The sequence below is a fragment of the Hippocampus bargibanti genome, linkage group LG05 (assembly GCF_051943395.1).
Source record: "Hippocampus bargibanti isolate YZ-2025 linkage group LG05, ASM5194339v1, whole genome shotgun sequence".
NCBI classification, from domain to species: Eukaryota; Metazoa; Chordata; class Actinopteri; order Syngnathiformes; family Syngnathidae; genus Hippocampus; species Hippocampus bargibanti.
The window spans coordinates 13,160,312-13,182,500 of NC_142738.1; the positions used below are offsets into that span (position 1 = coordinate 13,160,312).

Consider the following 22,189-nt stretch of genomic DNA (forward strand, 5'->3'; position numbering starts at 1 on the left):
GCAGGTAACGTTTTGATTTGTTATTTTTCTAATGAGTGGGATTCGTGTGGAGGATGTCCTCAACACACACAAGTCGTCTGCTCTGGCATCCGCGCATTATGACGTGATGACCGCAACGCGGTGAGACATGTGATATTCAGAGGAGCATGTGAAAACAACAGCTCCGTCTCAGGCAATTAAAAAACATCATGTCACATCGTTTGATTTGTGTTGCAAGCTGCACTTCACATCTGCCTGTGAATTTCACTGTCATTCTAAACAACCCCATCGACCCCGCTTTGATTTATCTTTCAGGTTCACAGACTTGTTAGACTCGTGCGGTAAGGTGGATCTGGCGCGATTGTCGCCCCCGCGGAAGGAGTACTGGTCCATGCTGGCCTACAACCGCGCCAAGCTGTGCAACATCCTGTTCAGCAACGAGCTCCACCGCCGCCTCTCGCCACAGGGGGTGTCGTCCAATGCGGTGCACCCCGGCAACATGATGTACACGGCCATTCACAGGAGCTGGTGGCTTATGACCTTCCTCTTCACCCTGGCCAGACCGTTCACCAAGTCACTGGTAGGAAAGAAAACAAAAAACACTTATTTGCGAAGGTCCACCAAGTCCAGTTTTCTTTGGTTCACAAGGTATGTTTGGAATGGTTTGGGGTCAAGTCAGGGGTTGTCGAAAATCTGGCCCTGGGGGCTGTTTGAGTTTCCCGTTTGTTTCTTTTTTTTTTTTTTTTTTTTTTTGGGGGGGGGGGGGGGGGGGGGGCTGCCACCTAGTTGGATCATAAAATATGACATGACCCCCAATGCCATGAACACATTCAAATGTCTTACAATATCACTATAATATTGAACAGTACACTATATTACACTATATATTTTAAGTATTTAACCATTTGAAATTATTTTTTTCCAAAATTAACTCATTCACTGCCATTCCCGAATTTATTTGGGAATTTAAAAGCATGACATGGAGTGCCATTCCTGAATTTGTTCAGGTTTTGTTTTTTCTTGTGGGAGGGGGGGTGCTGATAAAGCGCTGCTAAGACATCTGGCAATGTTTTTCCCTCCCACGAGGGGGCAGCATTGGCCTTTTGTCCATGTTAGTGCTTTGTCACAGTTTCAGCTGTTGTTAACGCGACATGTAAATCAATGGATGAATTGTAATTTGTGCAGCCGCTCCCATTTCAAGGTCAGATAACACCAGACCCATATAATGTAGGAATTAACTTTATTTTCTGATGAATGAAGAGAATCTAACGTTTCTAATACGGTATTGAAACATTTATGTAGTCCTAAAACTCCATATTCTCTGGGTCCTGGAATTTGAACGAAAGTGACCAAAACCCTGGCATTGGAGTGGGCACATTTTTGCCCATGTCTGCCAGTGAAAGAGTTATAAACTTGAATTTAACATTTTTAAAAATAAATACAGTTAAGATTAGATGGCGAAGCAGAATGCTTTTTTTTATATTTTAAAATGGAAAGCAGTTGTGTTACAAGATAGCACACTTAGGATTTCAAATTAATGTATAATGTGAAAGTAAATATTTTTACATCTTTTTTTAATATAATGCTTTAAAAAGTTTGACTCTGAAATTCAGTGCTCTACACAATTTTTAAAATGTAACAAGAACACGGAGTTTTTAACATGAAAAATAACAACCAGAAAACTTAAACTTAGCTTCTGTCTTCATGTTATGAAACAGCTACCACACTAATACATTTTACTGCTTTGCATATTTAACATGGCAAAGGCACCACAATGAACACATCCAAGACACTTTTGTAGTTTCTTTTGCAGTTTTTGCAACTTTTAGCACTAATAGCAACCTAAATTTTGTACCATACTGAACCAAATGGAGCAACACCTGGTGGAAACGCTCATGCTACCACATCTGCTTTTCAATTCAGTGTGTCACCTCACATGCTTTACTGTATTTGTTTTTCACTGGCGATGTATGCCTTGGTCAGCAGTTTATTTGTCCTGTTGTGTTTGTGGGATGCTGTAGAGGAACAGGGATGGAGAGGGGCACCATGTGCTCATTGTGAGCGCTCAGGAAGAAGGTCTGCGTTTCTTAGAGAGATATTCGCTCGCCTGTTTTCCTTCTATGCTTATTGCTGTTTATTTAACTCTTAGTGACTGTTCCGCTTTCCCTTCACGAGGGCTTTTTGGACTATTGGGTTACTGTAAATGCTCGCTTTCTCCATGTACCCTAGAGTACTGACACAGTAAACTCTGTCATGTACCCTGAATCTACCAGGAGAAACTATGACCACATATTTTCTGATGCCTTATCTTTCAGCTTTGTAGAAGCCCGTCTGAAAGGGGGAGTATAAGAACACATTATGTTCACACCAGCTATCATCGAGAGGCAAATGTCAAGAGGGAGGCTGTCGGATTCCTGTTTTATTTTTCTAATTTAGGCCAGGACTAATTTGAGAATCGCTGCTTTCTTCTGATGGCGGTGTCGAAGTTAGCATGCCCCTCTGACCCGGGAACTTTGTTTTTAGGGGTCAGAATGGTTACTTGTGCTGGAGTTGAATTGGATAGGGGTCACACAACAATGGAGTGAGTGTTTCCTCCGTGTATTTGCTTTTTGGTGTGTGTGGAAGTTCTCAGTGTTGTGTCTTGTGGGGAATGCACGGCGTGCCAAGGCCGTGACGGTGAGCCAGCTGGTTCACATATAAACACAGTCTACGGATTATCGAAGACAAATCAGCCTTTCAGCTCTTATTTTATTTATATATTGCTTTTTACACATTAGGGGGGGTAAACATAATTTCAAAAGTACTGCAGAATGTACGGTGATAATAGAATTTCTAATTTACTGTAAAATATATAGCCCAGTTTTTGGAGAGTCTGTTGGCCGTAAAAAAACAACAAGAAACACCTGAGTATCTGAATGAGTGTGTGTTGTATGCGATATTCACATTCATATTTATAGCTCAACTATGGATAGATGTTAAAACATTTACAACCACCACGGTATTGATGCAGGTCCCCTTATCCCACCTGTTGACGCTAGCTTGCATTTTGTAACCACTGTGCATTTTGTAACCGTGTTTGAACCTCAATTATTCTTTTTTTTTCTTCTTCCAAGCTTCCGAAACATGCCTTCCCCTTTACAAACACAAATTGTACATCTTATGGGCTTACCAAATTTGCTCGCTTGTGTTAATCAGCCGATGAAAGTTGATGGAACTTAAGTGGACGTCATGTCTGGTGTACTTTTCGTATGTAAATGGCTGTGTCTATGAAAGCAATTATCGGAGTGGATCCTGATTTACCCGCCCGCACATGCTTAATTAAACGTTGTGTAGATGTTAGTAAATATGAAAGGGCAAAGGTAAGGCTAGTAATTAAAATTCTGGGTGTGCTGACACAGCGAATAACTAAAACTCACTCTGATAAAGACCACACACACAACCATTTGCACACATTTTCACATGCACTCCGGCACACCCTTAAGATGAGCGTTTGCTTTTATTTAAATCTGGCCTTGATATGACCCCTGGAAGTGTATCCTCTTGAAAACCCTCCGCTGCTCACACAGTTTGCCCCTTACAACTCTGCCCCCCACATTAAGGGCTTAATAAAACAGTGATATTATTTCTATTATTGGTTGTGGGGCTATGAAGATGCTATCGCTTTAATTGCACTTGTACACTTACGGGATCTGCCGAGATTGTTTGGGGATGCAAACATAAGCAGAATGTGTAGTCCAAAAAACAATCATGGAGGCCCCCCATGTGTTCTTTCTCAAATAACTTGCCTCTCATTTAAAACATAGCGTTGATTTACGGCAGTACATGTTGCGTAGTGTCAGATGAGCCCGACTATATCGCTTTGTCTTATGCGTCACCAATATGTTGTGTATTGTTGTTTTTGATGTTTTTTCTTTTTTTGCACAGGCAAGTCATACTTTAGACTCAGATGCCTTCGGTGTAAAACGATGTTGTGACATTTTTTTCGTCACTCAACATGCTGGGATATGGGAAATCAAGGCAATAACTTTGCAATAACATGTCTTCTGTGCCCCAAACATGGTACTCGGATTAACTCATTTACTACCATTCCCGAATTTATTCGGGAATTGAAAAGCATGACCTGCAGCGCCATTCCCGAATTTGTTCGGGTTTTGGTTTTTCTTACAGGGGGTCCCTAAAAAACACTGGTCAAACCTCTGGTAACATTTTCCCTTCCATGAGGGGGCAGCATTTGCCTTTTGTAATAATAATAATGATAATAATAATAATAATAATAATAATAATAATAATAATAATAATAATAATTGGATTGGATTGGATTGGATATGCCTAATAATAATACATACATACATAATACGTACATAATAATAATACATTTAATTTTTGTCCATGTTAGCGCTTTGTTAAAGCTTCAGCTGTTGTTAAAGCACAATATAAACCAATATGTATGTATTGTATTGTATTGTATTTTGTGCAATCGCCCCATTTCAAGCTCAGACCCATATAATTTAGGAATTAATTCTTTTTTGATGAAATAAGAGAGTTTAAGAGAGTTTTCTAATGCTGTATTGAATATTTATGTTGTCCTAAAACTCAATATCTGAATCAGAATCAGAAAACCTTTATTCGTCCCACAATGGGGAAATTTGCAGTAAATTTGCAGTAAATATTCTGTGGGTCTGTGGGCAATTTGAGTGAAGATTAAAAAAAAAACCCTGTCACCGGAGTGGACACATTTTTGCACGTCTGGCAGTGAATGAGTTAATAGTATTTGTGAGAATTAAGCATCCATTTTCACTGAGGTGCAATCATTTTGTCCTGCACTCTCTTCTGATGTAGACTGAAACTAATGTCAAAGTGTCCTCTGGCTTGCATGGCAAAAATCATGGTTCACCTGTGTGTTTGATCTCCTGACGTCATCGTCTATTTGTTTTATACGTCCATGTTTAAGTAAACTTACACAGCGAATGCCTTTTTTTTTTTTACTTGCACGCACAACAACCAGCACAGATTCTAAACATTATGACTAGTTGTGTAAAATACCACCAGGTGAAATATTTAATTTCCATGGAGAACCAATTAACTTTCTTCGTTTTGTGGCTTCCACTTAAATCAAAAGTAACTTATAAATTAGCAGACGGCACAGCCCACTCCAGCCACGGCTGATTCCATTTTGCTGAGTTGAGAAAAGCATCTATAAAGTGCTGTGACATTATAATCAGTCAAACTATCTAGTGCTAACATCATGTTCCCCTCCCTGCGCCTTGATCTGCTTATCAGAGATGGCCTGTAAAGCCCCTTTTTCTTTAATTCAGCATGTTTAGAGTGGGAGTTTTCCCTGTGTCCTTTGCACACATTATCAGCGTTAAATTTATCTTGGCCTGCAGTGGTTTGCATCTGCTTGCTTGTGTGTTGAGAGATGAAGGCTGAGGCGTTATCAAAGCCTTTTTGATTTTGTCTCTGTGATTCACGCTCGGAATTTGATTGACAGATTTCAACTGAATTTGATTTGTGATTATCAAAGTTTTGCGACGATTGCGATAGCTGACCCATTCTGGTGTTTCTCGTCGTGCCAAGTATTTTTGGGGAGAGATTGAAATAAAGAATATGTTGACTGTAAACTATGAAATTAAGACTTTTGTCTGTTTTAGTAAAGGCTCATTTTTGTTTTTTGTTCTTGACTCATTCACTGCCATTCCCAAATGTATTCAGGAATTGAAAATATGAGGTGGGGTGCCATTCCCGAATTTTTGGTTTTTCGTGCGGGGATGCCTCTCGGAATGTTTTTTTTTTGTTACGGCTTCAGCTTTTGTTAAAGCACTATATAAACCAATATGTATGTATTGCATTGTATTTTGGACAGCCACCCTCATTTCAAGCTCATATAAAAATGTAGGAACAAACTTTTTTTCTGACGAAAGAAGAGAGTCTAAGGTTTCTTACGCTGCAGTTAATATTTATCATAATGTTGGCATAGAGGTCACATCTCCACACAATGTATCGTTTGAATACAAAATGACATTGGCTGCGCATTTCAACATCCCATAATGAATATCCGTGTAGTTATTAGTTGGGCTGTAACCTTTTGTGAAGTTGTCATGTTGTAATGTTGACGCTGTGACATTTTGTTGACTGACTGAATGGCCCCCGAAGATCGGCGTACCCTGAGGCTCTTAGCAGCTGGGCCATGCCCTACACTCATCCAATCTATCATCTAACTATAGGCCCACAATGCCGGAGTGACTGGAAATGACATCCGTCGCTGTAATGGCCAAAAGGGAGTTGGCGCTGTGGGCACTGGTCCAATTGGACACCCTGGTAACGCCGGTTCATCAGTGTTCTTGCCTGGTCCTGCACTTCATAGCGTGATTATTTTACCCTGGATTCCACCTCGGGCACCAAGCCACCTTTTTACTTATGCACAAGCTGAACTTTTGACCAAGCACCAAGCAATCGGTGGCTGGATTAGAGAAATGGCTGTTCAGTCAAGGAGGACAGTTGAATGTGTCAGACTGTGCAAAACAGCAATTGTGATCCTCGGATTGCTACTTGAACTCACAAGAACTCAACGCATACACACATAATAGGCATACACTGTATTTTTTTCCCACTCTGTTGGATCAATATTAGAAATTAAAAACAGTACAATTCTGTACTGATCTACTGAATGTAATTAGCAATATACAGCCGTAGGAAATCACTGTAATGGGACAGCGCCTTTGCTCAGCCTTTTCGTCTCACTTCTTTGCCGCTTCCCGAGGGCCTTAACTCCAGACGCAAACCCAGGCAGGGGTCATGACATGAACATTTCTTTACCTGCTTCTGAGTGGTCTTTTGCGGCAAGCGAGCATTAACACAGCACACAAAGACGACTTGTCTGGGTGCTTTGTGTGCTGCTCAACGACGTGGAAAGAGCGGAGGTGCCGACCCCTGCTTGCAAGCAACCAGGCTCTTGTAATGGAGTCCTCTCGAATGTTTAAGCGGGACACAGGAGGGGTCAGCTCCACCCCCACGAAAAGTAGAAAGAACATTAGGCACTGTGTCAAATGGTTCATTTGATTCTGTGATGATTGGTTGCTGTTTTTTTAATTTAAGAATTGTTCATTATCTCCCAATAATTCATTGGCAGGGTGGTGTGCAGTGTCACTTCTTCTCCTTCGCTTTTTCTTTTTTTTTGCCTGAGGTTTACTCTACCCCATGTACAGTGTACCAGAAGAGGGACACACGTGAAGGGAAAGATTGTGCTGCGATGGATAAAAGCACACAATCCTATTTGGCTTTATTGACATGTGTGTTCTTGCCCAATCCTGTTACAGGGATTATTGTCCATGGAGATACCATTTCATTAAAGAAAACTCACACACACACACACACACACACACACACACACACACACACACACACACACACACACACACACGCACACGCACACACACACACACACACACACACACACACACACACACAAATATTGTAGAGTCGCAGTGGGTGAGCAGAGATGGCCCGAGGCCTGGTTATGTGGTCCATTGCACAAGGAAACTGTGTAAATGGTTTATTGTGGATGAGTTGATGTGATGGAAAGCGTGTCTGGATCAATAAAGAACCAATCAAATGCTGACAGTCTGCTACTGTATGCGGTCAGTGGTTAACCCCCCCCCCCCTTTTTCCCCCTCCTGCATGGGCGCACTTACACAACAAGAGTGTGAAGAAGACGTGAACAATATCCTGGCTAAATGTGAAAATATGTCATTTTGGGAACCGTGCTTGCACAGGAGTACAAAAGTGGGTGAAATATTTATTTGATTGGTCGTATTTTTATTTTTGTCTCGCACCTATTTTGCACCTCTGGTTTGTGCATAACCGGCAGTGCTTGTTTAGTATGTACAATGATTGTCATGGTGCTTACCTCGTTACCCTAAATAAAACAAAATATGCACATTTCTGCATAATCATCTGCAATTCTCTGGACTGTTTCAAGATCATCTACCTGTGTCGCCCCTGTACCATGAAAAAAGCCCCAAAAAGTAAAAAACATTTCTGGCATGTAAAGTTTCAACATTGTCATCGCTGCAACAGTTGACTTGTCACACAGTGGCACATCTGTAAACCTTTCTTCCAGATACGGCTCATTTGTAAGACATAAAAAGTGTCATAATGTTCAAAAACTTTGCAGCACCTATAAAAAAGAATCATATTGAATCATATTAGATATTATTATTGTAATTGTTAAATATTTACCATAATTTCCAGACTATAAGGCACAACTTTTGTCACCAGCTTTCAACCCTGCGGCTTATGCAACGATGCTTCTAATTTCTGCATTTTCCTTTAAAAATGTACTGGGTGAGGCTTATAATCAGGTGCGCTCTGGAATAAAATTGTGAAATTAAGTCACACCGTTATGTTATTGGTTATATTTTTCAGGAATGGTGGTTTTTGGTGTAAGATGTCGCCAAAGATGGATCTTGTTTTTTTTTTTTTATTACAATATTTATCATGTGTCATAAAACTCTTTTGAAAAGTTATTATTATTTTTTTAACTCCTCTTTCAAGTACAATGAGGGTGAGGTTTGGATACTTATGTTGTATAACCTTCTGACGTTCCAGTTTTATGGTTTGCTTGACCCTTGTTCGGAATGCATCAATGCTTTTTACTTTTTGTTCAGATGCATTTGATGTGTGTTTTTCCAAGCAATTTCTTTATTAAAGTCTCCATCACATCCTCTCTCATCTGCTCCAGACACATCTGGGAGGCCATTAAGACATATACCCAGCTGAGATTATCTCAGTCTGGGCCCAGTCAGCATCAGGGCTGGACTAAATTACGAAGGAGGCATAGGTCAGAGGTCGCTCTGCTCTCTTTTGCCAAGGGACGCCATCTCTAATAGACAGGATCAGTGGGCGACACAGACTGACCTGGCCTCCCTTCTCTTTCTTTTTCTTTCCCTCATCCTCCTCATCTCAGTTTGTCCCTTTGGAGTCCGTTCATGCCGTCTCACCCCTCCCCCCCGGTGACCTTTCAGAGAGGATGTAACCTCCTCACTTCCTCTTCACGTGTAACACTCTTACCTACTCCCAATTCACCACCACGGCCCACTTCCCCCCCGCCCTCCCCTGCATTATTGTGACACCGAGCTGATGGACTATTTTTCAAATTGATTTAAAAAATGTACATAAGCAGTCGATCCCCTAGTCCAGATTACCTATTGATTTTTAATATGAAAAGCTCATTATATAAGCAGGATCGGCAACACAAAAAGCTAGCCAACCTTTGCATAAATCCTTTAATTGAATTTCCAGAGCCCGTGGTTCTACATTTTTTAATTAAATCCACTTTTTTTAAAGACTTGCTTGTGTAATTTGCATGCTGTGAAGTGGGTGCTGTCCCAGATAAAGTGCCATTGATCCTTATTAAGGCTCACCTCTAGGCTCGCTGAAACCCAACCGCAGAAATTAAATGTGCTCATGGTGCATACACTTATTGCCCGCATGATAGGATTAGAGGCAGCCAGGGAGGAGGAGGAGGAGGAGGAGGAGGAGGAGGAGGAGGAGGAAGGAAGGAAGGAAGGAAGGAAGGAAGGAAGGAAGGAAGGAGCAAGAGAGATCGAGATGGAGGCAGAAGGAGTGATCTGGTAAAAGGTGAGACTCATATTAATAGTTGTTGATATTAGTGTAATATTACACCTCTTCTCCGCTGGGATGTGACAGTAAAGGGGTTGTTTACCAATGGAGTCTGATGAACGCATTATTTGACACGCTCTGGGTGGCCTGCACAGATAGGGGGCGGTATTATGATTGTGGGTAAAATATTTTTTTCCCTTAAAGGACAACCGACGTCACTGTTTTGTTTCCTAACTGACATCAGAAAAACATTTTATAGCATCTAAAATACCCAAAACACGCAGTATGATATTTTTATTCAAATGCAAAACACCTATAAAAATGACTTAAAGTGTCCAAAATCTGCAAAAAAATTGAGCTGCGAATTGGGCATTTTCAGAAAGTCCCCCCCAGTTCGTGACGTCACACCAAGACGTCTTGCATTGCTGGAGAATCAAAACAATGGCTTCAGATTCGGAGAATATGCTTTCTTGTTACACAACTAGTTATGAATATGATTCAAATAGTTCAGAGGAAAGAGGAAAGCATATCGATTAAAGAATTTATTCCGTGCCATTTTGAGGCAACATTGAGGGGAAATGTATCACCCAAAAAGAGGCAGAAAATGGCGTCCAAGCTCCTGTGATGAATTAATCAGCCCGTTTCCAGATTTGGATCGTTCATACAATAGCCTGCTTAGGCAAAACAGGTTAGGCAACATTCGTAATGCTGATGAGGTGATACCGGTGGGAGTGGGGGAAATGGCCGTTAGTCAGGAATGTAGGAACAATCAGTGGGGCCACAGGGAGTGATCCTCTGCTCCCCCCAACCTGAGAGTATGGACCTATCATAGCTGTGTCCGGCGCCGCCATGGCTGGACATTAGGGTATAATATAAATAGGGCCGATACGACCAGTCAGACTTTAGTTCGCTGACGAAGCCTCTTGGGTAGGAGGCGAAACGTCCGAAACCTTCAAATTTGTACAGATGACGGCTGAAGAAACCTTCTCATCGATAAACTCATTTATGTTTACGTCCGTCAGCTGTTTGCGTGACTCTATTGCAACATTGGCGTCGCCATCACCATCGCTTTCCAACGAGTCGTTACCGTCTTCTTCACTGCTCAACTCGCTAATATCTAAATCAGAATCATTTAATGACTGTTCTAGATTGATTTTATCACAGTTTTCCTCAGCTTTTCGAACATGATCCACGGTAAATCCATCAAAGTCAGACTCGCTATCGCTCGAGAAATGGGACGCCATGTTGCCAGGTCTTACCACATATGATTCGTTTTGCAGACGTGCGTACTATTTATACCACCAAACTTTGCCAAAGATAAATAGGTCAAGACACGTGTAAACTATTTTTCTATTGGCTGAAATGTTCGGGAAATCCCGGAAACGAATGAGTCTCGACCAATCAGAATGTTTTTAACATCTACTCACGCCCCCCCTGTAGTCGGCATCCGGCATTGTTTGTTATCGCTTCAGCCCGACTGGAGGCGTGACTCGGGATACGCGGAAGTAAAAACACAATGGCTGTAGTCGTTTGCCCGGAGGAATGAGTTAAATCAAGCAAAAGGTTTCTTCAGCCGTCATCCGTACTTTCTTGAGGGTGTCGGACGTTTCTTCTCATTCGAAGACACTTTTCATTCGAAGAGCTTCATCAGCAAACTTATGTTGTGCTGGTAACTCTGGTCCTAAATCCTTAATGGACAGAGGTGGCCATGCCAGACCTCTGCTCTGATCGGTCCCTGCTCTAAGAGTTGGGGGACCACTGTAGATGGACCACTCCTGTACGACTGAGCATACACAGACACTTATCTTAGTGTCAATTTGTGTTAATGCTAGCACATTATGAGAAATGCCATCGATAGGCTAACAAATAGCACTTGTTCAGTGGTGTTATATGTTTTCTGCAGCCGATCTTGTCTAAACATGGCATTCTGATGAATACAGTAAAGTCTCGTTATATCAATATTCAAGGGAGTCCGAAAAAATATCGATATAACTGGAACTATCGATATATCCGACCCTGTTTGCATGTAATTTTCTCCGTGCGTGCATAGAAATAGTATCGATATAACCGGGACTATATATATATCCGATATCGATATAACGAGACTTTACTGTATTACCTTCGTAGAATATGATTTAAACACCAAAATACAGGCGCTTTTATCCATCTCAATTGTCAGCTATTTTGCCACTTGCTGTTGACTTAAAACAACATCACAATTCTTTGTCGCTCAAGTAATCACCAAATCCATCTCACCTGTTTTCTGGATTGTTAATAGGACGAGATGTTAAGCACCGTAAATTCGGCAGCAAGTGTCAACATGGCCGTCTTTTTGAGCTGATCATGACATAGGTGGCGATGAGTCAAATTGGGGGGGGGGCTTATTTACATGACAACCTCATAAATGCAAAATGACTTGATCACAATCACATTTCTAGAAATGAGCAAGGACCAAATATTTCATTGTTTAATTTCACACTTGATGGCTTACAGCTCTGTCCAGAGAGCCAACGATTTGGATACCACAAATTAAAAAGTCAATTTTCCCTTAGCCCGGGTGTAAATGAGGGAGGGCGCTCTCATCATCTCAAGGTGTGGAAGTGAAGATCATATCTCATTATTGCCAAAAAGATCACAATGTTATAATCTGTCCAAGATAAGTGTGTTTAACTACCTATTTAGACATTAAATGATACTTCATTTTATTGTCCTTACCCTTCTTAGCACGAGGCACCACCACTGACTCACCATCTGTAGTGGCCGGTCTCTCCTTCATTGTCTTCCTGTGTGGCTGTATGCACATGCAGGAACAGATCGATAGGGATTAACCTGTGACCTCCGCAACATACTTATAGGCCAGTCCTCTCCCCTCACACATCTCTCATCAGTTTCACTTAAACACTGCGCATCACTCAATAAAGCACCGCACGCTAATTTATTTCAAAGATGGAAAGCGTGGGGCGGAGGCTGTCCTCACGCTTCGCCCCTTGAATATGCACCCCGCGAATGGAGTTGTACACACAGTACAAGCACAAAACATCAATAAAACAATCCATCAAAAACCCAGATTGTAAGGTTTGTTGTATTCTTAGTTGATATGTTTTGCTACTTGTGTTGTTGTCGGAAGATTTCAAATCACTGCGAAATACAGTATATGGTATTTTTTCTTCAAATTATACAATTGCAAGTTTCTTGGAGTGAGCACACTTTGAATCTTTATTTTTTTATAACTGTGCAAGCAAAAGCCTTTGTTTTCATCACAGTGATGGTATTTCATAGTTTTAACGTCTTGTGAGATCAGGAATATGCACAAAGGAATAGAGTGCACACCCACGTATTTTGGATTGAAACTGGGTAGCCTTGGACAAGTGGTCGAAAGTAAGGGCCTTTGACTAAAGTGCCTGAGCTTGAGGCCCTACTGTTTTAATTATCAAATTGCTCCTCAAAATTATAATAGCAAATTTCCCCATTGTGGGACTATTAACCCTTTCAATACCATCTGAAAATTAGATTTTTGGCATATATATATATATATATATGCCAAAAATCTAATTTTCTGTACCGCTTATTCCTCATTAGGGTCGCGGGGGTTGCTGGAGCCTATCTCAGCTGTCTTCGGGCATGAGGCACGGACACGAGGCGGGGGACACCCTGAATTGTCTCAATTTTTTTTTTACAATATTTATAATACTGATCAAAAAAGAAATCTCATCCTGCATTTCTAGTTTTATAGATAAAACAATAGCTGAAGAGTTCATACATCACAATACAAACATAGGGAACATTTTTTATGTATACTTAGAAACAACATTAGTAAGATTTAGGAACAAACGATATAAAACTGAGCAAACTAAAGTGACCTTGAGAGTTTTGAAAGGCGCTTTTAAATGAAATGTATTATTATTATTATTATTATTATTATTATTATTATTATTATTATTATTATTATTATAAAGTAATTTTCACTCACCTGGACGTCTCAAATTATTCTGCTGCAATCTTGTGTTGACAGCCGAAAAATGCCACATGTCGCTAGATATCGGAAGAAGGGAGTAGTAACTTGTCCTGACAGAAAATTTGGGAAGAAACTTACTCTCCTTTATTTTGTACGAGTAAAAATATATGATGTTACTCATTTGTACCATCAGTATTTTAATGGACAACCGACATCTCCGGACAAGTTGTGTCCATCATTTGTAAAATGGCTTCAAATGACTTCTACTGGGCGTATTTTTATAAGATTCCACCGCATATAGCTATATTTTACGTTTTAAGACTCGCTCTGAATATTCAGGAAGTCTTGTTTTTGAGTTGGTGATGAGTCCGTACGTGACGTCATGAAAGGACCGCCCCCTGACCGAAAAAAGACACATTGTAGCAGTCCTTCCAACACTTCAATGTACAGTAAAGTCTTGTTATATCGATATCGGATATATCGATAGTCCCGGTTATATCGATACTATTTCTATACACGCACGGAGAAAATTACATGCAAACAGGGTCGGATATATCGATAGTCCCGGTTATATCGATATTTTTTCGGCCTCCCTTGAATATCGATATAACGAGACTTTACTGTATTTTGCTGTACATGTTTGGTCTGAGAACCGTGTTGCACCCAAAAGCCGCCAGTAGAGGGCATCCAAGCTCCATATAAGGAATTTATCAGCCTGTGGAAGCGGAGGTGGCCACCGGAGGTCGCCATTTTGTGCCTCTTTTTTTTGGGTGAGAGATTTTCCCCCAATGTTGCCTCAAAATGTCACATATAATTCTTTCATCGATTGCAAACATGTATGCTTTCCTCATCAGAACTGTTTGAATCTTATTCATAACTGGATGTGTAACAAGAAAGCATATTGTCCGAATCTGAAGCCATTGTTTGGATTCTCCAGCAATGCAAGACGTCTTGGCGTGACGTTACGAACTGGGGGCGGGACTTTCTGAAAATGCCCAATTCGCAGCTCAATTTTTTTGCAGATTTTGGACAAGTCATTTTTATTGGTGTTTTGCATTTGAATAAAAATATACTGCGTGTTTTGGGTATTTTAGATGCTATAAAACGTTTTGCTGATGTCAGTTAAAAAACAAAAAAGTGACGTTGGTTGCCCTTTAAAGGCTTTCTGATTCTGATAACTTCAAATGTTTAGCTAAGTCATCTTGCTATTGTTCATACCTATGGACTGGTTAAAGGAACACAGAGTTGATTAAAAAATAGATATACATGTATATAAATAAAATCTTTTTGTATCTACAGCATGACAAAGCATTTTCATTTCCTGTATATAAAGCCTCTTGTCTTGTAGTCATAGTGCACCAAACATTAAGAAAATAGCAGTATCTTGATTGACACCTTGTATCTCGTGAACTCATCCACGCTTCTTTTTAAGGTCTTTGACTGACTGATTGTTTGTTGGCACTCTCTTTCCTATGTGTACATTACTTTCGCACAATGCGAATGTGCGCTCACGTCCTCACTTGTGTGTGTGTGTGTGTGTGTGTGTGTGTGTGTGTGTGTGTGTGTGTGTGTGTGTGTGTGTGTTTGTGTGTTTAAGCGCTGCAGTGTCAGCAGTATGTGCTCCCAAGTATTGACCCAGGCCTGTCCTTTACTTTGACTGGTTCTTGTCCCTTAATTCTCTCTCTCTCTCTCTCTCTCTCTCTCTCTCTCTCTCTCTCTCTCTCTCTCTCTCTCTCTCTCTCTCTCTCTCTCTCTCTCTCTCTCTCTCTCTCTCTCTCTCTCTCTCTCTCTCTCTCTCTCTCTCTCTCTCTCTCTCTCTCTCTCTCCATCCATCTCTCTCTCTCTCTCTCTCCCTCCATCCCCCCCCTCTCTCTCTCTCCCCGTCCGTCTGTCTCTCTCGCTCTCTATTTCTGTTTCCCTCTATCTCTGTCTCCCTCTCTTTCTCTCTCTCCCTTTCTCTCGCTCTCTCTATCTCTCACTTACACACATACTCACTGCTCCCTCACTCACTTCTCGCTCACACAAAGGTGGTATGTCAAGGGTTGTGCCACACTAAAACAGGAAGACAGGAATGGGCATGCACATGCAAATAGGGTGAAATGATCTCATGCATCACTCTTGTCTAAGTAAAGACAATTGTCTCACAAATTCTCTCTCTCTCTCTCTCACACACACACACACACACACACACACACACACACACACACACACACACACATATCGCATCTCTAACATTTCCATTCCCTGGTGCTCATTGCTTAACACATTCACTGCCAGATGATTTGCACAAATGTGTCCACTCCAGTGCCAGGGTTTTTGTCATTTTCACTCAAATTGCAGGACCCACAGAATATTGAGTTTTCGTACCACCTAAACATTCAATTCAGCTTAAGAGACTTTAGCCAGGGGTGCTCATTACGTCGATCTCGGTCTACTGGTCGATCGCGGAGGTAGTACTGGTCGATCGCAGCGTGACAGTAAAAAAAAACATTTGTCAGCCTATCAAACGTCCCGTCACTTCATTACTTTCATACGGAATGGGAACATGTGGAGCGGCATTTTTGGACTGTTCATGGAAAATACGACATTGACTTCCCGCCGAAAAGCCAGCTGAGAAATAGAATGGTGGACGAACTAAAATCCCAGTTGTCCGGACAGCAGTCATTTTTCACTCAACATACTTCAAAAGCGAAAGTCGCCACCGTAGCATCTTTCCGGGTGAGTCATGCCATCGTTAAAAACAATAAGTCCTTCCAAGACGGAGAGATGGTAAAAGAAGCATTCGTTGAAGCAGCTGACTCCTTGTTCAGACACTTTAAAAATAAGGCAGAGATATTATCTTCAATGAAAGCTCTGCAACTGTCAAGACATACAGTTACACGGCGCTGTGAAGCCATGGCTCAGCAACCCAGCAAATGTGGAAAGACATCGGAGATTGTGAGTGTTCTCACTGCTGAAGTCCAGGGCTCATGGACAGTTCTGTAACTTACTCACACAAGAAAAGTACCACAACATGTGCTACCTCCTTGACTGCATTATCCGGCTCCACCTATTTATGTGAGTCAGCCTTTTCCTACATGAAGATCATTAAGTCCAAATACCGTTCCACCATGAATGATGAACATTTGGAAATGTGCTTGAGGCTGGCTGTCAGCAGCTACTGTCCGGACTATGCATCCCTGGCTGATTCAATTCAGTGCAAGTCATCAAAGTAAACTCAGGTAATTACAAAAAAATGTTAATAGTCATTTATTATGTTATGTATATGTAGTTATTATGTGTGTTGTTCAATATTGGCTTATTCAGTTATGCAAGGTACATCAACATACATTGTACATACAAAGAATCCTTAAAACATTTGAAAATAATTATGTTTTGCATTTTTGTAGTGGGTAGATCATTTTGACTTGGTAGTTTTTATAAGTAGCTCGTATGCTGAAAAAGTGTGAGCACCCCTGCTTTAGACAATCTTCTTTCATGAAAAAAGTTAATTCCTAAGTTCTATGGTTCTGGAGGTATCAGAGCAAACAAAATACAAAACAATCCATACATATTAGTTTATATAGCGCTTTAACAACAGCTGAAGGTGTAGTAAAGCGCTAACATGGACGAAAGGCAAATGCTGCCCTCTCATGGAAGGGAAAAACATTGGCAGAGGTCTGACCAGTGCTTTCTCGGCACCCCCTCAAGAAAAACCAAAACCCGAACAAATTTGTGAATGGCGCTCCGCGCCACACTTTTCAATTCCCGAATTAATTCGGGAATAGCAGCGAATTAGTTAATACCAATTTTAGCCGCATGTTCATCCTGTATTCCACACGTTACTTTGACCATTTATTTTCTTCTTTTCATCTATATTTGCCTCACTTGGGACGATGAAACAATGGTTATTCATTCCAGTGTGAGAAGGTGCAAAGCAGGAAAAGAAAGGAAAAAATTGTTGGTTAACCCAACACAAACCTCCCTTGATTTCACTCTTTTCATTTCATAATTCAATCAATCAGACCTTTTCCAGGCCTGTTCCTTTTCCATCCTCTCCTAACCACACGAGCATACATATTTACACACACTGCTTCAGAACACTGATGTGAAATGAATGTAGAGGTAGCGGGCACCCACTCTTGGGGTTGGGGCACTCTATGTGTTATTGATTGCGTCGCTGTTTGCATGTTGTTCTCCATCATGTGTTTCATGCGTCTACCGTTGTCCTCTCCTACCTGGCCCATTAGATTAGGCTAATGCATTCCAGCATTGATTAGTCATTACACTTAGAGCAGCTCCAGCAATCGCCTACCTGCTTAGACCCTACTTGACCCTTGAACCTGCAGACCGCTGAGTCTCGGTGCGGGGCTCTGGCATGTTTACCATACAATCGCAAAACTCATCACCTGTATGATAGTTAATCACATTCTCACAAGCGGGATAGGAGTCAATCACGTTCTCGTGTGGAAACACACTGCGATAGAGTTTTAGAAATAAACTCACAGACTCAAATTGATCTTAAAATGTATCAGGCAACAGGCTTAGTGTGAGTGTCTCAAATGCACAGGTTCTCTGATGAGCACTTTGGCTTCTTCACACATTCCAAAAATTGCATAGTAAGTTAATGGAACAGTGTGAATGGTTGTTTGTTTCAATGTGCCATGCAAATGATCTCCGGCAAAACAGTCCAGTGTGTCCCACAGTGGCGGACCGTCAAGGCCTGCAAAGCCTTCTCTGTTGGCCTAAAAATATCTTAATCACAGATTTATGTTAATTATATTTTGTTCATGCGTTCTTCTTAAATAATTCCAAATTGTATTTCAACTTGTTTCTGTTACTTTTTCCCAGGTGTGCTGCTTCCAGACGTATGTTTTTGTATTTAAACATTTAACCAATCACATTTCAGCCATTATTTGTTACCAGGGTCAGAAATGTACTAGTACCCCTTCAAAACCAGTTCTGTGGGCCCTGGTGCATCAAATGTGTCGCTCAAACTGCATCTTTAGCCAATCAGATTGTGAGTTGGCAACCCCAAAAGGGGTACCAGCGCCTTCTTGCAGGCACTGGCCAACATCAGAGTTTTCAAAAACTATGATTGGCTAGTGACGAGCCAATCATAGTTTGCGAAAACTTCTCTGATCACAAGCTGTGAGTGACAAGAGCACACTGGCCAGAGCTAGCACACTGTATCGGTAGTGAACTGCATAAACAAATATATTGTGTTAATTTAATAGCAGTTTTGTAAACCGACAATGATTGAAGGAGGAGAAGAAATTGATTTGTTTGCAGATTTACTGTTTAAGCCATTTTCAAGATGGACTTTTCAGGAAAAAAAATGACAAAATAAAGAAAGGTCAGTCATTTATTTCCTGGCTAATGGTACCCTCTATTGGACTTGTAATAAATCACACCACACTTTTTTTCAGTCTGGTTCAGAACATCTGAATCGTGCTACGTCTGAGACGTAGCACTGCTGAAGGCCTAGCAATGAAATCCACAGCCCGCCACTCGTGTCCCGGCATCCTACTCAAAGTGAAATAAATAACCAAACAAGTAGTCGTTGACTCCACCACAAACCTCCAGATAGACGTTGCATGGCTTTGCGTGAATGCCTGCGGGACGGCTTCTGTATTTTCATCAGTGTTGGTTGTAGCAGGAGTTGCTCTGCGTACTTTGTCATTAACAGATCGTTCTTTGAGAAATTTCCCATGGAGTTTGTAAATTGCATGCACCGATTGCATGTACAGAAAGTACAATGCCTCCACTGTGAAATGCTGATGTTCTCCTGTTTGTCCCAATTATATCTCCAACGAAATAGAAAAACAAGGGGTATGCTGACTTTTGGAAGACCATTTACGTACTCTGTAAAGACAGCTAAATCTGCCAACGATGAACCAAGATATCTATATGGCCAATGAAACCCAATTGGATGCACTCATATTTTGGAAAGGAATTATTTTTTTTGTGTGGCTCTCGAGGGAATACTTTTGTGTGATTCCGCTGATAGAAAATTTGGTCAACATCTCGGACTTTCTTGCTCTTCGTGGGGAAACCCCTCTATGAGTGACTGACAAGTATACTTTAAGCATATCCACAGATCAAGTTAAATTAAAAAGAAAAACAATTAAAAAGTCAAAAGTCATAGTGAGCTCTAGTGTCAAATATGCTAATATGCATGACATACAGCACAGATGAAAATTAATGTCTTCTCAGACCCAGTGTGCAAAGCACTTATAATGTGGCTAAAAAAGGCAGACAGTTGACAACAGACATGTAATTTCTGAATGCAAAGTGAGGTAGTGTCGTATGTAAAGTGAGGTAGTGACATATGTAAAGTGAGGTAGTGACGTATGTAAAATGTAGTGTCGTATGTAAAGTGACGTAATGTAGTAGTGCAAAAACAAAACACAAAAAAAGGGTTGAAGTGAAGTCTTGCAGGGAAAAAAACGAGAAAGAACAAAAAATATAGTTCAGGATGATAGTACAGGGTGTAGCGTGTACTCGGAGTTCGGTGAGTGTGGCAGTGGGAAGGGGCAGGGCTGGTGGCAGAAACTGTCCTTGAGCCTGCTGGTCTTGGCTCGGAGACTCCGCAGTCTTTCCCTTTTCTTTATTATCTGAGCCTGAACTATGTTTTATTTTGAAAAATGAAAAGTCACCGCTTGCAGCGCATTTCCGTGACGAGGAATGGGTCGCAAAGCTCGCTTACTTGTGCAACATATTCAACCTGCTCAATGAACTCAATCTGTCACTTTAGAGGAAAATGACAACTGTTGTTGGCTGATAAAGTAGCTGCATTTAAAGCCAAACTGGATTTGTAGGGACGGCGCATGAATAGCAGTGTATTTGACATGTTTCAAACATTGGCGGGGTTTTTGAAAAGACTGATCCCGAGCCTTCATTGACGAACTGCCATGGAATGGATCTGCAACCCATTTGTCAACAAACCAGGTGAATCCAGCATGCCTGTGCTGTGAAGAACAACTGCTGGAGTTAGCAAATGATAGCGGACTTAAAAGTATGTTTGAGACGACAACTCTGCTGGTGTTTTGGATTCAAGTGATGGCAGAATACCCCAAGATTGCCACAACAGCACTGAAAACCCTGTTGCAGTTTCCGACATATTTGTGTGAAGCGGGGTTTTCTGCAGTGACAGCAACCAAAACAAAACGACGGAGTACACTGGACATAAGCAATTCACTTCGGGTGTCATTGTCTCCCATTATCCCTAGATGGGACTGTCTCGTTGCAGAGAAACAAGCTCAGGGGTCCCACTAATTCAGTTGTATTTTTCATGCGCTTTTTACTTGTTTTTGTGGTGTATCTTATTTTAAAGGCACATTTAAACATTACCATGGTGACCATAGAGCGTGAAGGGGCAGAGACGATGTTACATATGTTGTTGGCGCGATGTTACCAGTACTCTGCTAATAAAGTTGTATAAAAATACACAATGGATTCACGTTTATTATATTTAAAAGAAAGAAAAAAAACAGTTTCCATGCCTGTCGTATCATTTTATTTTGTTGTACTTATCCACCGGTCCGTGAAAATATTGTCTGACATTAAACCGGTCCGTGGTGCAAAAAAGGTTGGGGACCCCTGCTCTAGATGGTACCGCGGTAGAAGGAGGTCGTGATGGGGATCGGGGCTCCAACTCTTTTGAGCTTGCGGAGGAAGTACAGGCGCTGGTGGGATCTCTTGGCCAGTGATGCTGTGTTGTGGCTCCAGGACAGGTCTTCGGATATGTGCACTCCCAGGAACTTGGTGCTGCTCACTCTCTCCACTGCAGCACCGTCGATGATGAGTGGAGCATGCTGGGGGCGCACTCTCCTGAAGTCCACAACAATCTCCTTTATCTTCTCCACATTCAGACGGAGATTGTTGTCCTTGCACCACGTGGCCAGGCGGCTGACCTTGTCCCTGTAGGCTGTCTCCTCATCGTTGTTGATGAGGCCCACCACAGTTGTGTCATCCGCAAACTGTATGAAGAGGGTGGAGCTGGGTGATGATGGTGAGCAGTCATGTGCGAGCAGAGTGAAGAGGAGGGGGCTCAGTACACACCCCTGGGGGGCCCCTGTGTACAGCGTGATGGTGCTGGAGGTGTTGTTTCCAACTCTGACTGCCTGTGGTCTCCCCGTCAGGAAGTCCAGCAGCCAGTTGCACAGGGAGGTGCTGATCCCCAGTTTGCTCAGTTTGTCGGTGAGCTGTTGGGGGATGATGGTGTTGTATGCTGAGCTGAAGTCGAACAGCATTCTGACGTAGGAGTCTCTAGTCTCCAGGTGGGTGAGCGCTGTGTGGAGAGCAGTGGAGATGGCGTCATTGGTCGAGCGGTTGGGCCGATATGCAAACTAGAAAGGGTCATGGTTGGGGGGGAGGGCAGCCTTGATGTGGTTCATAACTAGCACTTCATGAGGATGGGAGTGAGTGCGACCGGGCGGTAGTCGTTGGGGCAGGTGGGGGACGACTTCTTTGGGACCGGGATGATGGTGGTGGCTTTGAGGCACGTGGGCACAACAGCCTGGCTCAGAAAGGTGTTGAAGATGTCCATGAAGACATCTGTGAACTCCTCAGCGAAGTCTCTCAGGACTCGGCCAGGAATGCCATCGGGACCCAGGGCTTTGCATGCGTTGGTCCCTCTGAGGGATTGCCTCA

General features: G+C 41.8%; 1 protein-coding gene across 4 annotated transcripts in view; it reads left to right on the forward strand.

Annotated features, from left to right (window-relative positions):
* wwox (WW domain containing oxidoreductase) overlaps positions 1-22,189 on the forward strand; it is a 202,486-nt gene that overhangs the window by 80,184 nt on the left and 100,113 nt on the right. For all 4 annotated transcript variants that reach the window (XM_088996689.1, XM_088996692.1, XM_088996691.1 and 1 more), the window contains one exon: positions 295-559. In XM_088996689.1, the coding sequence (XP_088852815.1) occupies positions 295-559 (265 nt within the window). The remainder of the gene's footprint in view (positions 1-294; positions 560-22,189) is intronic.